At 38.6% G+C, this 16,303-nt stretch overlaps 1 protein-coding gene across 4 annotated transcripts in view; it reads left to right on the forward strand.

Moving 5' to 3' along the window:
• The window catches only part of MAGI3 (membrane associated guanylate kinase, WW and PDZ domain containing 3), a 263,400-nt gene that overhangs the window by 167,830 nt on the left and 79,267 nt on the right, over window positions 1-16,303 (forward strand). For 2 of the 4 annotated variants that reach the window (XM_055402961.2, XM_055402964.2), the window contains exons 4-5: window positions 7,190-7,399; window positions 13,832-14,009. In XM_055402961.2, the coding sequence (XP_055258936.2) occupies window positions 7,190-7,399; window positions 13,832-14,009 (388 nt within the window). The remainder of the gene's footprint in view (window positions 1-7,189; window positions 7,400-13,831; window positions 14,010-16,303) is intronic. The other 2 variants (XM_055402962.2, XM_055402965.2) reach the window with 1 other exon arrangement.

Raw genomic sequence — 16,303 nt, forward strand, 5'->3', positions numbered from 1 at the left:
CTCTTTCTGAGATTAGCATCCATGACTCATTCATTCATGTATTATTTATTTGATCCTTCTTTCACACTATGTGCCAAGCACTACCAGAGGGACTGGAGATGCTGTGCTGAGCAACACTGAAATGATACTGCCTTCATAAATCCTATATCTTAGTGGGGAAGGCAGTCAGAACACAAACAAGATAACTAAATTGAGATGTGATGAAGGAAACAAAAGCAAGGGATTTTTAAAGAAAATAATAGGAATGTCTAATTTAGATGAGATGGCTAATGGAGACTTCTCAGAGAAAATGACAGCTGTTTATTTTTTATATTTGTGCAAATAGCCTTCTCTCATTCACCTCCCTCTTATAGGCAACAATTCTGAAGTGTTTAATATATATGTTTTGGTTTATATGTGATCTTGCAAAATACGTATTGTGTCTTGTGTACATGTATTTATTATTTACATCTGGACCATGTTCTGTATCTTATTAGTTTTAAACTGTTTTCACTTATTACCAAGTTTTTTAGATTCATCTACATTGCTGTACTGTAAATATATATAATTCAATATTTTGTAACCATTGCACAGTACTCCATATTGTGAATCCATTACCTAACGTTTCTCGTATTGACGGACTTCGAATCTGCCTCCAACTCCTCATCACCACAGATCAATCTGCAGCATCCTCATACATGTCTTCTTACAAACCTGTGTGAGAATGTCTGTGGCATATATATCCAAGAGCAGAATTGTTGGGTTATAAGGTAAACATATAGTTTATATGATGAAGTCATTTTGGGTAACTCTGAGTCTCTATTCCCCAAGCAGTGCCATGGGGAGTCGTAGTGGCTTTAGTAATGATTCAACATCCTTATCAACACTAGGCACCATCCAGCTTTGTAATTTTGCCAGTCTGATGGTTATAGAAGTGGGGTCTCATTTTAATTTTAGTTTCTCTGGTAGTCAGACAACAGAGGATGAGATGGTTGGATGGCATCACTGACTCAACGGACATGGGTTTGGGTGGACTCCAGGAGTTGGTGATGGACAGGGAGGCCTGGTGTGCTGCGGTTCATGGGTTGCAAAGAGTCGGACACGACTGAGTGACTGAACTGAACTGAATTCTGCATATAAGTTAAATAAGCAGGATGACAATATACATCCTTGACATATTCTTTTCCCAATTTGGAACCAGTACATTGTTCCATGTCCAGTTCTAACCGTTGCTTCTTGACCTGCATACAGATTTCTTAGGAGACAGGTCAAGGGGTCTGGTATTCCCATCTATTGAAGAATTTTCCACAGTTTGTTGTGATTCACAGTCAAAGGCTTTAGCATAGTCAATAAAGCAGACATAGATGTTTTTCTGGAACTCTCTTGCTTTTTCTGTGATCCAATGATGTTGGCAATTTGATCTGTTGTTCCTCTGCCTTTTCTGAATCCAGCTTGAACATCTGGAAGTTCTTGGCCCATGTACTGCTGAAGCCTCACTTGGAGAATTTTGAGCATTACCTTGCTAGCATGTGAGATGAGTGCAATTGTGTGGTAGTTTGAGCATTCTTTGTCATTGCCTTTCTTTGGGATTGGATTGAAAACTGACCTTTTCCAGTCCTGAGGCCACTGCTGAGTTTTCCAAATTTGCTCTCATATTGAGTGCAGCACTTTAGCAGCATTATCTTTTAGTATTTGAAATAGCTCAACTGGAATTCCATCACCTCCACTAGCTTTGTTCGTAGTGATGCTTCCTAAGGCCCACTTGACTTCACATTCCAGGATGTCTGGGTCTACGTGAGTGATCACATCCTCGTGGTTATGGGTCATGAAGATCTTTTTTGTACAGTTCTTCTGTGTATTCTTGCCACCTCTTCTTAATATCTTCTGCTTCTGTTAGGTCCATACCGTTTTGGTCCTTTATTGAGCTCATCTTTACATGAAATGTTCCCTTGGTACCTCTAATTTTCTTGAGATCTCTCGTCTTTCTCAGTCTATTGTTTTCCTTTATTTCTTTGCATTGATCACTGAGGAAGGCTTTCTTATCTCTCCTTGCTATTCTTTGAAACTCTGCATTCAGATGGGTTTATCTTTCCTTTTCTCCTTTGCCTTTAGCTTTTCTTCTTTTCTCAGCTATTTGTAAGGCTTCTTCAGACAACCTTTTTGCATTTCTTTTTCTTGGGGATGATCTTGATCACCCCCTCTTGTACAGTGTCGCGAACCTCTGTCCATAGTTCTTCAGGCACTCTATCAGATCTAATCCCTTGAATCTATTTGTCACTTCCACTGAATAATCTTAAGGGTTTTGATTTAGGTCATACCTGAATGGTCTAGTGGTTTTCCCTACTTTCTTCAATTTAAGTCTGGTTTTTGCAATAAGCAGTTCATGATCTGAGCCACAGTCAGCTCCTAGTCTTGTTTTTGCTGACTGTATAGAGCTTCTCCATCTTCAGCTGCAAAGAATATAATCAATCTGATTTCAGTATTGACTATCTGGTGATGTCCATGTATAGAGTCTTCTCTTGTGTTGGAAGAGGGTGTTTGCTATGACTAGCGTGTTCTCTTGGCTAAACTCTGTTAACCTTTGCCATGCTTCATTTTGTACTCCAAGGGCAAATTTGCCTGTTACTCCAGGTCTCTCTTGACTTCCTACTTTTGCATTCCAGTCCCCTGTGATGAAAAAGACATCTTTTTTGGTGTTAGTTCTAGAAGGTCTTGTAGGTCTTCATAGAATAGTCATTGTAGTATTATTTGAAATAATAAGGGAATGAAAGTGTCTTTTATTAGAGGAATTAGTAAAATTTATTTTAATTTGTTTATAAAAATGGACTGTTATATAATAGATGATTAGAGTCTACATGTATCTACAGGAATAAGTCTTAGAAATACAGTTGTATAAAAAGAGTGTTACAAAAGGATATGGACAGCATACTGTTTAGAAAAAAAGATATGAAATGTTATAAACACTCCATGAAGCTTTTATTAAAACAGTAGTATTTATATGTTATGCTTCCCTTGTGGCTCAGATGGTAAAGAATCTGCCCGCAATGCAGGAATCCTGGGTTCGATCCCTGTTTTGAGAAGATCCCCAGGAGGAGGGAATGGCAACCCACTCGAGTTTTCTTGCCTGGAGAATCCCATTGACATAGGAACCTGGCAGGCTACAGTCCATGGTGTCACAAAGAGTTGTAAACGACTGAGCGACTAAGCACATTTATGTTATATGTGCATATAGATATGTCCTAGATGTATATAACATGCCAGGAAATGACATATACCAACACTATGATAACTCAGGGAGAGAATGGAAAGGACAGACAGGAAATTAGTACTTGAAATATATATATATGACTGAATATGTGTGTCATTAAGGAGGGGAAAAGGGAAGACCTGAAAGGAATCTGGCACCAAGTTAGTATCTGGGTATGTGTAAATAAATTTCTAACTAGTCTAGCATTGTTGTCCATGATTTTATATGGGTTTAAAATATTTAATAGTTGATCTATCATAAAAATGAAAACACTTCAGAAAAGAGAAAAAAGAAAAAGCTCCAAAGTAGCTTCAAAAAGATGAAAAGCTGTTTTGTAACTAACTATCGTTGGGGTTCACAAACTTTGTAATTCTATACCTTTCAGTATCTGAAATCTTGGTATTTACCAACAACTCAAGAGAAATAGATCTAATTTACTTATAAGCAATGTTAGCTTTCTTTTTTTCATCTAAGCCAATATTTTTTTTAAATAAAGCAACTTCCAAATTTATTATGAAGTTCTAATTTCTTGTCAGTGATTATGGATATTGCAATCATATCCTGAATTTTTTCATAGTTTTCATTCTGGAAAAAAGTTAAACCTAGAATTAGATAAGAGTTACTAACAATATCATCTCACACACGAGTAAAGCCATGCTCAAAATTCTCCAAGCCAGGCTTCAGCAATATGTGAACCGTGAACTTCCAGATGTTCAAGCAGGTTTTAGAAAAGGCAGAGGCACCAGAGATCAAATTGCCAACATCCGCTAGTTCATGGAGAAAGCAAGAAAGTTCCAGAAAAACATCTATTTCTGCTTCATTGACTATGCCAAAGCCTTTGACCACGTCACAATAAACTGTGGAAAATTCTGAAAGAGATGGGAATACCAGACCACCTGACCTGCCTCTTGAGAAACCTGTATGCAGGTCAGGAAGCAACAGTTAGAACTGGACATAGAACAGACTGGTTCCAAATAGGAAAAGGAGTATGTCAAGGTTGTATATTGTCACCCTGCTTATTTAACTTATATGCAGAGTACATCATGAGGAACGCTGGGCTGGAAGAAGCACAAGCTGGAATCAAGATTGCTGGGAGAAATATCAATAACCTCAGGTATGCAGATGACACCACCCTTATGGCAGAAAGTGAAGAGGAACTCAAAAGCCTCTTGATGAAAGTGAAAGAGGAGAGTGAAAAGGTTGGCTTGAAGCTCAACATTCAGAAAACAAAGATCATGGCATCTGGTCCCATCACTTCATGGGAAATAGATGGGGAAACAGTGGAAGCAGTGTCAGACTTTGTTTTTTTGGGCCCCAAAATCACTGCAGATGGTGATTGCAGCTATGAAATTAAAAGACGCTTACTCCTTAGAAGGAAAGTTATGACCAACCTCCTGCTGCTGCTGCTAAGTCACTTCAGTCGTGTCCGACTCTGTGTGACCCCATAGACGGCAGCCCACCAGGTTCCCCCATTCCTGGGACTCTCCAGGCAAGAACACAGGAGTGGGTTGCCATTTCCTTCTCCTAGGTAGCATGACCAACCTAGATAGCATGTTAAAAAGCACAGACATTACTTTGCCAACAAAGGTCCGTCTAGTCAAGGCTATGGTTTTTCCCGTGGTCATGTATGGATGTGAGAGTTGGACTGTGAAGAAAGCTGATCAACGAAGAATTGATGCTTTTGAACTGTGGTGCTGGAGAAGACTCTTGAGAGTCCCTTGGTCTACAAGGAGATCCAACCAGTCCATTCTAAAGGAGATCAATCCTGGGTGTTCATTGGAAGGACTGATGCTAAAGCTGAAACTCCAATACTTTGGCCACCTCATGCAACGAGTTGACTCACTGGAAAAGACTCTGATGCTGGGAAGGATTGGGGGCGGGAGGAGTCGGGGACGACAGAGAGTGAGATGGCTGGATGGCATCACCGACTCAATGGACATGAGTTTGAGTGAACTCCAGGAGTTGGTGATGGACAGGGAGGCCTGGCGTGCTGTGATTCATGGGGTCACAAAGAATCAGACACGACTGAGCAACTGAACTGAACTGAACATTATGGAGTAAAATGTGTTTTTAGTATTTCCTGTAAAACTACCATCCTTAGAAAAGTTTGGGCGGGGGGGACTTTCAGCTTTCTCATAGTACATCCGGCTTCCTTGGTAGCGTGACTATTGGACATAATGAAGGGAAAAATGAGATCCTAGGGCATCCTATTCCCCAACCAAACCTCTGTTTAAAGCATTTCTGTACCTTCTGTCCCAGAAAAGTGTGAACTGGCTTTTTCCTTGTTCCTCGCTTTACTTATGGGCCAAAAGTTTACATAAATCCTAGGTCTGTTTTACTATTACTTTGCATGATAGGATTAACTCCTTTTCAAACCTCGATTTGGAAGCCAAGGAGTAGTTGAGTTGAGAGAGGGAAGATGTGGTTGAAAAGTATTGTTAGTTTGATTTCATTGTTTTGTCTTGAGCATTTTAATGACAATTCACACACAAAGTCAGATTTCCAAAGAAGTTATCTTAATACTTTCCCCCTCAAAGCATGCAAAACTAGGTAAACTTTCTTTGTAGATTTGCCTCCGTGGTTCCCTGGTAGCTCAGTTCGTAAAGAATCTGCCTGCAATGCAGGAGACCCTGGTTTGATTCCTGGGTTGGGAATATCTGCTGGAGAAGCGATAGGCTACCCACTCCAGTATTCTTAGACTTCCCTTGTGGCGGGAAACCTGGGGTAGGCTACCCAGTCCAGTTCTTAGGCTTCGCTTGTGGCTCAGCTGGTAAAGAATCTGCCTGCAATGTGGGAGACCTGGGTTCGATCCCTGGGTTGGGAAGATCCCTGGAGAAGGGAAAGGCTACCCACTCCAGTATTTTGGCCTGGAGAATTCCAAGGGGTCACAAAGATTCAGACACGACTGTGCGATTTTCACTTTGCCTCTGTGAAATGGTGAATAACCTTTTATGCTTTTGTTTCATCTCAGAAAAATAATCCATTTTATACCCTGTTAATTTACCTTATATGAGTAAGCATCTCCTTAGGAGTGAAGGAATTTGGAGATTTTTTTTAATAAAAGAAGAGCATGAATATTTTACTCCCTGTCCTTGTTTATCTTTCTGTGACATCAGAAGAGTGGTTGATATAATGTCAGAGCTAGCGGGAGCCACAAACTGCTAACATAGCTAGACTCACTGAATGATTTCCATCATAATGTGGCTGCCTATTGGGGACTACATGGCAAACTGAGAAGATATTGAGTTGTTCTCATTCTATTCTGGAATGTTCATTGTTACTGTAAAAATGATTTTCAAGACAACATATTAAAGTATTTCTTGCTTTCCTGAGAGTAAGCAAATATTGAATTATGCTAATAAAGTTTCTATTTGTTCAGTAAGTTGTCAGATAAAACAATATAATTAAAATGCTCGGAAAAATTTTTTTAAATTACATTTACATAAGCAGCCTACATTTCAGAACAGACTGGTAGGTGCTTAGCTTTATCCTTTGCCTGCATATTTCCTTATTTTACTGAAATAACTCATTATGTTACATATCAGAACAAAATTATTTGAGTTAGTTTTCTCCTCCTTTACTCCCACTTTTTATGCCAATTAGTCTTACACGAGAGCATTGATGCATTTAAATTCACAAATTAGGTCCTAATATAAAACCCATGCAAAGCAAAGCCCTGTAGGAATAAATAACCTACATATATAAAGTCAACTTCCTGGCCTTAGTACAAATAGTCTTAAAGTGTTAGATAAGGTTAGGTCTATGGTGACCAGCACTTGAGAAATTAGTTCTTTCTGGTCTGTCTCCTCCTCTCCCAAGAAAAAGTGCTTTCACCTTCTTTTGGCCAATGGTGGATGTTCAGAAACTTCAGTATAAGATAACAGGGCAGAGACACAGTAAGCCATATTGTTCTAACTCTCAATTCAACATTCAACGCTTTCAGCTGCTGTTATTTGTCTTCAGGAAACTTCTATGGAACTCCCAAGCCTCCAGCAGAGCCCAGCCCTTTCCAGGCAGATCCAGTTGATCAGGTCCTCTTTGATAATGAATTTGACACAGAGTCTCAGAGAAAACGGACGACATCTGTCAGCAAGATGGAAAGAATGGACAGCTCTCTTCCTGAAGAGGAAGAAGATGAAGACAAGGAAGCCGTTAATGGCAGTGGAAATGCAGGTTTGTAAATAGATGAACAACTTCTGGCTGTTACTCCTGGTTGACTTTAATATGACACTGAATTGGAAGTAGTAAAATTTTTCCCAAAGCATAGGAACAGCAAGTGATGGGATTCTAAGTTCTTTTTAAAGTTTTGTGTGAAATCGTGTATATTTGTTGACCATTTTGTAAGCTGAAGTTGCCCCAAGTGGCAGTTTTGGTAAATCAGTAATAAACTATTATTAGTACTAATATATGCCATTATCCTGCTGTTTAAAAGATTTGAGATTCATTTCTGATGCTTGAATATGGGAATCTTGTTGATCTAAGTCCTACTTTACAGAATTTGAGCAAAATATAGATGTTTTAAGATATAACCTTCAACAAAAACAAAGATTTAGAACTATGCTGATAAAAGTTATCAGAAAGGTTTTTAGCAATATTTTGAGTTTAAATTCTGAGTCACTCAAAGAAAATTTCCAAATTTGACTGTTACATTTTTCATTAAATGTTAAACCAATATAAATTTAATGATAGAGAATCTTCTGCTTTTGAGTATCCTTAAGTAACATAGTGGTTCCTTAGAAGATTTTTATACTTCTCATTAATCACAGCAGAACTGATTTCAGTGCTATTTATTGTAATAATTTCATTCCAAACTCTAGAATATAAGCTTCATAAGGATTGAAGTTTTGCTTCTTTTGTTCATTGTTGTACTCCTTAAGCCATAAACCATGCTTGACATGTAGAAGCTAAAAAATATATAATGGTAGCTAATATGGTAAGGAATGCACTTGCAGTGTCGGAATCCCGGGTTCAATCTTTGGGTCCGGAAGATCCCCTGGAGAAGGAAATGGCAACCCACTCCAGTATTCTAGCCTGGAGATTTCCATGGACACAGGAGCCTGGCGGGCTACAGCAAAGGGTCAGACACAACTAAGTGAGCTTCACAGTCACCAGTAGATGGGAGCATTTGGTTATAACTCCAAATTTGCAGAGTCTGTTACCATGTCATTTCCCCAAAGCATCCTGGTTTCTTCCTTTTTCAGTTATTCAAGTTTGCTATCATCTGTCCTTGTATTACATTCATTGCTTGTGTCCCCCTCCAGAGGGCGAGTTCTGTTTTATGGTCACAACATCTTACATTGTCATGTCACATACATGCTCAATGAATTACAGCAATATATTTTGCTGAAAACAGGTTGAAAAAGGTTTAGGTTTCTTTAGGGGTTGTTATCCTAGAGTCTTATGATGTTGATGTCAAGTTTGCTCTCCCACAAATTTACATCTGTTGATATTTTTCAATGTTTAAGACATGGAATTCGAAACCATGACTCTGCCCCCAAATGGGAGTTCTATGTTCTTAATTTGAAGGAAAAGAAAATGCCCTTTTTTTTTTTTAACTTCCTAATGCACAGCCTCTCAGTGAGCCCTGCAGTTCCCTTAGCGGTACACCTAGCTGTGAGTGCTGTAGTTTATGCTTGTTGTGTAAGACAATTGTTAAACCAGATGTTGCAGCCTCTTTGATATTAATATTTAAAGGAAATGTATCCAAGAGGGTGTGGGGGGAAGTTTGTATTCTATCTCTTGTGTGTAGGTACCATAGGACTCTTCCACATGTATTTCTTTGTAACAGAAACTATTCAGACTATTTTAAGGAAAAGTAAATACAAGACATGGCTGAAAGCCCTTGGTCTTTTCTGAGTAAGTACTAACCACAGTTGTTAACTTTATTTAAAGTTGCTTTCTGTATTGCTTTGGGGGACTAGAATTCCTGTCTTGAAAGATCAGAAAATTGTTGGAGATGGAAGCAGAAGAGGCTACATGGAGGTTTATTTGTATATATAAATATGTATATTATTTTATATCTTGTTGAGAATTAACACAAGAATGCTAATAGACCCCAATAGGATGACATATATAATAATGCTAAAATTTTTTCAAAGAGTTGGTGTTATATGAGCAACATTTTCAAATCATTGGCTATTAAGTGAACTTCTTTATGCAGTCTTTTGAAATTGTATTCAGAAAAGTACTATTGCTCATATAGTTGTTTCCACTTTAGTATATATATCCCAAGAATGTAACTCCCTTCCAGATTGATTTATACATTGGCTACCTTTTAATTTCTGTCACTTTCTCTCCATAGAGAATAAGTCATATGTTTTATTCAAATTATTCATTCAACAAATATTTGTTGAGCACCTGGTAGACTACTAAGTGCTAGGCATTGTTCTAAAAGCTGGAAATAAAGCAATGAACAAAACAGACAAAATCCCATGCCTTCATGAACCTTACCATCTGGTGGGAGAGACAGAATTATCCAGCAGAAATGAATAACATGTAGTAAGTTAGATAGTGCTAAAGAGAAAAAGCCGAGGAGGCGAAGGATAAAAAGTAGCGGTGGCCAAAGCTGCAATTTTAGATAGAGTATCAGAGAAGACATCACCAAGAAGGGAATATTGAAAGAGGTATGAGCGTGAACTCAAAATATCCTGAGGAAGGACATTCCAGTCAGAGGGAATTATACTGTACAAATGCCCTGAAGTAGGAGCATCCCTGGATTATTCAGACGCAAGAGCAAGGAAACCAACGTGCTTGGATACAATGTAGACAATACATTATATGTGGTTGGGGCAGAGTGCTGAAAGGGAATAGAATGAGGTCAGTTAAATAATGATGGGGTGGGAGTGGTAGAAATGCGCGTTATATAGGATCTTATAGGTCACTGGAAGAATTTTGCTTTTTATTCTGGGATGAGAAACCACGGTATTAAGTAGAAGAGTACCATGATAAAACAGGTTTTAACTTAACAGGCTCATTCTGGCTGCCCTGTGCAGAAAAGGGAGTAGGAAGGCGTGGGCACATACAAGAGAGTTAGTTAGGAGGATACTGCAGTAACTTAAGTGAAAAATGATGACTTATACTCACCTTACACTCAGGGCTTTCCTAGTAGCTCAGCTGGTAAAAGAATCTGCCTGCAATGCAGGAGACCTGGGTTCGATCCCTGGGTTGGAAAGATCCTGTGGAGAAGGGAACAGCTACCCACTCCAGTATTCTGGCTTGGAGAATTCCATGGACTGTACAGTCCATGGGGTCACAAAGAGTCAGACACGACTGAGTGACTTTCACTATACTCAATGAAAGCATGAGAGGTAAGAAGTGGATTGAGTCAGTAACATTTGCCACCAGACTGGATATCAGGTATGAGAGAGCAGTCGGAGTAATCACGGAGGGAGAGCAGTGAGTGGTCCTGAAGAGAGCTCTTCGTTCCCTACCCAGGAATTAAACCTGGGACTGCAAGGAGGTCCAACCAGTCCATTCTAAAGGAGATCAATCCTGGGTGTTCATTGGAAGGACTGATGCTAAAGCTGAAACTCCAGTACTTTGGCCACCTCATGCGACGAGTTGACTCACTGGAAAAGACTGATGCTGGGAGGGATTGGGGGCGGGAGGAGAAGGGGACGACAGAGGATGAGATGGCTGGATGTCATCACCGACTTGATGGACATGGTGGGTTGCAAAGAGTCGGACACGACTGAGCGACTGAACTGAACTGAACCTGGATGAAAACTTGGAATCTTCACCACCAGACCACCAGGGACTAGAGGCTAGAAGCAAAGAGGCCCTTGGCTCTTGCCCCTCTTGGAAAGCAAGAATGTGTCAAGGAGGCAAAAACTGTAAAAACAGGTACAGAGTTTATTATTAGAGACATAGCACAGTGTATGTGAGAACACACAGAAAAACAGTTTATTTAACACAGAAATAAGGCAGAAATACACATCCAGAGGGAAAGGGTATCAGTGTCCTGAGTGAGGAGCCCAGTAAATCGGAAACTAGGCAGAGACACGCCCCTTGAGAGGAATGCTGGTGTGCTGGCTGAGGAGGAGCAAAGATGTGATTTACATCATTTTTATAGGGCAGTCCTTCTGGGTCTTTGTTTCTATTTGGCCAGTTTTCTTGTTTATTTCTTCACACCTGTCTGGTCCATGGACCCTTCCCAAGATGCATTTTTGCTAAGATGGATCCCACCACAGAAGCTGGTGGGTGCATGTCTACACTTATTATGGGGTGGGGCCCCCTCCCTTTCGACCCCCAGGGAGGCTTCCTTGACCTCAGGAGTGGTTTAACTCCTCTTGACCAGCACCAGGTGTCTGGCCCGGAGGCCCACTGTCTCCTACCTCAAAAGGCCCCTCCAAGGGTTTTAACTTGAGTGTTTAAAAGAATGGAGTTGCATATTTTGAGATGAGAGGTTTTAAGAGGAGTCAGTTTGCATTGGGAAAAGGGCCTGTGGTTGGGATATTTAAATTTGAGAAGTTCATTAGACTTCCAAATGGAAATGTCTTGTTTAAAATTGGATTTAAAAGTCAGTGTTCTGGTCTGAAAATATGTATTTGGACACCATCAGCATATAGCTTGTATAACAGTGACACTGAATGGGATTGCCAAGAGAGTAAGTGTAGAAAGAGGAAAGGTCCAAGGCCTGGACCCTGGGAGAGCACTCTGATATACAGATATCAGGGAGACTGAGAAGAGCCAGTGCGATAGAAGGAACACCAGGAGAGTGTCAGGAGAAGAGAATGTTCCAAGAAAGAGTGATCCGTCACGTCAGATGCTACTGATAGCTCAAGCTAGATGGGCACTGAGAATTGATCATTGGGTATAGCTATGTAGACATAAGTGGTGACCTTGATAAGAGCAGTTTTATTGATGAGAGATCAAAAGCCTTGTTGGAGTTCCGGTGGCAAATGGAAGAGTGGAAGTGGAGGTAGCAAGTATAAACTCTTTCAAGGAGTTTTGGTGTAAAAAGGAGAGAAATGGAATGGGGTTGCTGGGAAGCAGGGAAAGAACTGTTTAATATCCTTTCATAGAATGGAGAAATACGTTGTTTTTATGTGGATGAATATAGTCTACTAGGTAAGAAAGATTGGTGATATATGAGAGAGGGAGAATGAACTGCTGTAGGCAAGAGGGGATGAGTCTATCTGCTAGAAACACAGAGTTCTTTCATAGTAACAGAAGTTAGAGTAAAATGGGCACAGTTACTATGTAAATATATGATGGTGGGAATTTGTAGTTCTCTTTCTCTTATATTTTCTTGGTGAAATAGGAAACAGGGTCATCAAATGAAATTCCCGATAAGGCAGAAGATTTAAGAAGGAAGATATGAAAGCTATCTAGGAGAGTCAGAGTGAATGGACTAAAGAAATGTCCTATGGTTGTCATGCATCATTAAATGCCCTCTTGAAGTTAATGATCATGAGTTAAAAGTGAACTAGTTAGTGTCACCTGCGTTCAGCTACATACACTGGTGAAAAGTAGGTAGAGAGTAAGATTTCAATAGAATTATAGTTAAGTCAAGCAGTATGATAAAAGTAAGGTGGGGCAAAAGGCCTCAGGAGTTTTTTTACAAGGGAGCAATTATAATGGTAGATCACTGAATTTAAGTTGGGTAAGTAGGGCAAGGATGGGGCTGAGAAACAGGGAAAGGTAGTAAGATTAAGGCTTTATAGAACTTGGTTGAATAAAGGATGGTTGGAGTGGAAGTACTATAAGGATGGCACATAGTGATATCTAGGGCCTGTTCTAAGGATCTCTGATTCTGAGGCATTGCCTGCAGTGTGGAATTATGACAGTTATATTATCTTTTAAGTTCTAGAAACAAGTTTTATGTACATGAATTGTGAACTCCCTAGAGAGTAACCGAATTTTAGTATTCTTACCTACATTGTGAACTTTGGGACTCTCAAAGGATTTTAATATCACCAATATACAATTAAATTCAACAACAGGAAGTCTATTGAGTTTAATTTTTAAAAACTAGTATTATTTTAAAGGCCTGTATTAAATGTGCACAAGGCAGCTTGATACATACAGCAGTTAAGGCTGTGGGCCATTTAAATTCAAATCCTGGCTTTGCTGTTTATTAGCTGTGTAACCTGAATTAACTTAACTTTACTGGGCCTTAGTTTCTTCATCTTGAAATGGCAATAGTGATAATATATATGCACAGGTTTACTATGAGGATTATGAGTTAATATATATAAAACAGTTAAAATAGAGCCTGACATATGAACTGTAAAGGTGCTGCTACGGCTATTATTGTTAGTGTAATGTTTTTGTTTTTTTAGTTTTTTTTTTTTCTTTTTGTTAGTATAATATTTATTGATATATTTATTTATGTATTTAGTATATACAGAATTGATTCTAGTGTTGTTTTTTGCTTCTTTCCCAGACTAGTTTCACAGGTGCTGAACAGAGTTAATGTCACTTGCAAATGAAAAAAAATTAGTATATTTGTTTTTTCAACAGTTAGAAAATTCTGTCTTCAACAGAATATGGACATAGCAGACAAGGAAATTTCCAGTATATATTTGGGCATTTTGTTACAAATAGGACTGTTTGAAGAGAGTGTAACTTCTATCTCCTTTTCACACTCTTCTGTTTGAATAGCAGAAAATAGAGAGAGGCATACTGAGCCGTCTGATTGGATAAAGACCGTCCCAAGTTACAACCAAACAAACAGTTCCATGGACTTTAGAAATTATATGATGCGAGATGAAAATCTGGAACCGCTGCCCAAAAACTGGGAAATGGCCTACACTGATACAGGGATGATCTACTTCATTGAGTAAGCAAATGTTTGTGTCTTTCCTAACGTGCCCTGTCACTGTGTGACTTGCCTTTCAATTTTTGTAACCTAATTTTACAAGACTTCCATTTCTTTTTTCTTTCTTTAAAAAATTTTTTTCATACAAATTACAGCTGATTCTTAATCTGTTTCCCTGGAGGATATTTCATTTTTATTTGATATGGATAAAGGAATAATGTATTTGATGTCTAGTTTTATGAAGATAGGAGAATTAAAAGATTTATCACTAATAATGAAAAATGCAAGGAATGAAGGGTATTTTGCTTTGCCTTTTTTTTTTTTGAAAACTTTTGGATCGATTGTCCATCTTAATGAGCATTTCACAAATTATCATCGTTTGGAAGGAGGCCATGTTTATTCTTAGTTAAATATTTTCAGACCTAGACTTTCAGTTTGATGTATTCAGGTGATATAGTTAAATAATATAGGAGGAAAATATCACTGATCCTCAGAGCAATTGGTACAATATAAATTCACAAAAAATAAAACTATTCTATGCAAATGCATTATTAATACAAGTATAAATACATTTTTTGGTTTATAAGATACAATATGTATTTGATCAATATAAGATTTTATATTTGTACCTGAAAACAAATATTATACAAATAATTTGCAAATATACAATATGAAGTATTTTTATGTTGCCATGCAGATATAATTCTCTTTAAAGTTCTTTGCCCAGAGGCAGAATATGAATGCAGTAAGGTAATACACTATAACAGTTAAATAACAATTAAAATACTGGGGCTGAATTATACTCCAAAAATATGTATGTACTCAGAAAGGAATTAGAGGTGGGAGACTTACACCAGTTGACTCAATATGTTCCAAATTCCACAGCTTTCCCATACAGTGAGCATTGTACTATACCAAGTGAGAATGTATTGTTTAAAAGATGTATATTTTATGTACAGTGTTCTTTTTTCTTTTTTTACCATATGTGGTACTTTATTGATTACATTATACATTTATATAGGTATTAATGATCAGGATTATACAAAAATGGACAAAATCAGATATGCTCTTCTCTGTGGACAATTTAAGGACTTTTTTTTTAAGGGTAATTTAGATTTTTCACTTTCATATTAACTTTAGAACTAAACCCCCAAGTAGAATGTAGAGTCACTGAAAGAGGCTAAGATGTCTTTAGAAGCACATTATGAGATATTGAATCTGACAGTACTTCATCCTGCAAACAGGTAAGTTAGTACTTTCTGGGGGCAGAGGGGAGAATTTATAAAATAAATGTTTTTATCAGTAATCGTTATTAAAATTTATTAAAGGCCTCAATGTAATATCTGAAGCAATAGAAGACATAGGGGAAAAGCTTCATGACATTCAATTTGGCAAGGCCTTCTTGGACGTGATACCAGAGCACAGGCAACAAAAGCAAAAATAGACATGTGGAACTATTTCAAACTTTTAAACTTCTGTGCAGCAAAGAGAAGCAATCAACAGAGTGAAAAAGCCACCCATGAGATAGAAAGTATTTGCACACCATATACCTGATAAAGGGTTAATATCTAGAATATACTTGAATATTATATGCTGCTAGATAAAGCTCTCTTGTTTGCTGTAGCTAATGCGATTGGTCTGTGTTACTGCTGCTGTTAAATCATGAGTTTGCAAAGAGAGACTATTAATATAGGTCTATAGTCTTGGTCCGTCTAGTCAAGGCTATGGTTTTTCCCGTGGTCATGTATGGATGTGAGAGTTGGACTGTGAAGAAAGCTGATTGCCGAAGAATTGATGCTTTTGAACTGTGGTGTTGGAGAAGACTCTTGAGAGTCCCTTGGACTGCAAGAAGATCCAACCAGTCCATTCTAAGGGAGATCAATCCTGGGTGTTCATTGGAAGGAATGATGCTAAAGCTGAAACTGCAATACTTTGGCCACCTCATGCGACGAGTTGACTCACTGGAAAAGACTCTGATGCTGGGAAAGGTTGGGGGCGGGAGGAGAAGGGGACGACAGAGAATGAGATGGCTGGATGGCATCACCGACTTGATGGACATGAGTTTGAGTGAACTCTGGGAGTTGGTGATGGACAGGGAGGCCTGGCGTGCTGTGATTCATGGGGTCGCGGAGAGTCGGACATGACTGAGCGACTGAACTGAACTGAACTGAACTGATAGTCTTTAGCTATTTTGTTTTGAGTATAAGCCCCATGAGTGTTTCCTTTCTTTGGAGAATAATGAGTAAAATCCTAGCGGATCACCTCCATCTGCTGATGTAGCAATACCAAGTTTGGGTCTTTGGAACTAAAGTTAA

The sequence above is a fragment of the Moschus berezovskii genome, chromosome 4 (genome assembly GCF_049115385.1).
Source record: "Moschus berezovskii isolate FMDL1 chromosome 4, NW_MosBer_1.0, whole genome shotgun sequence".
Classification (NCBI taxonomy): domain Eukaryota; kingdom Metazoa; phylum Chordata; class Mammalia; order Artiodactyla; family Moschidae; genus Moschus; species Moschus berezovskii.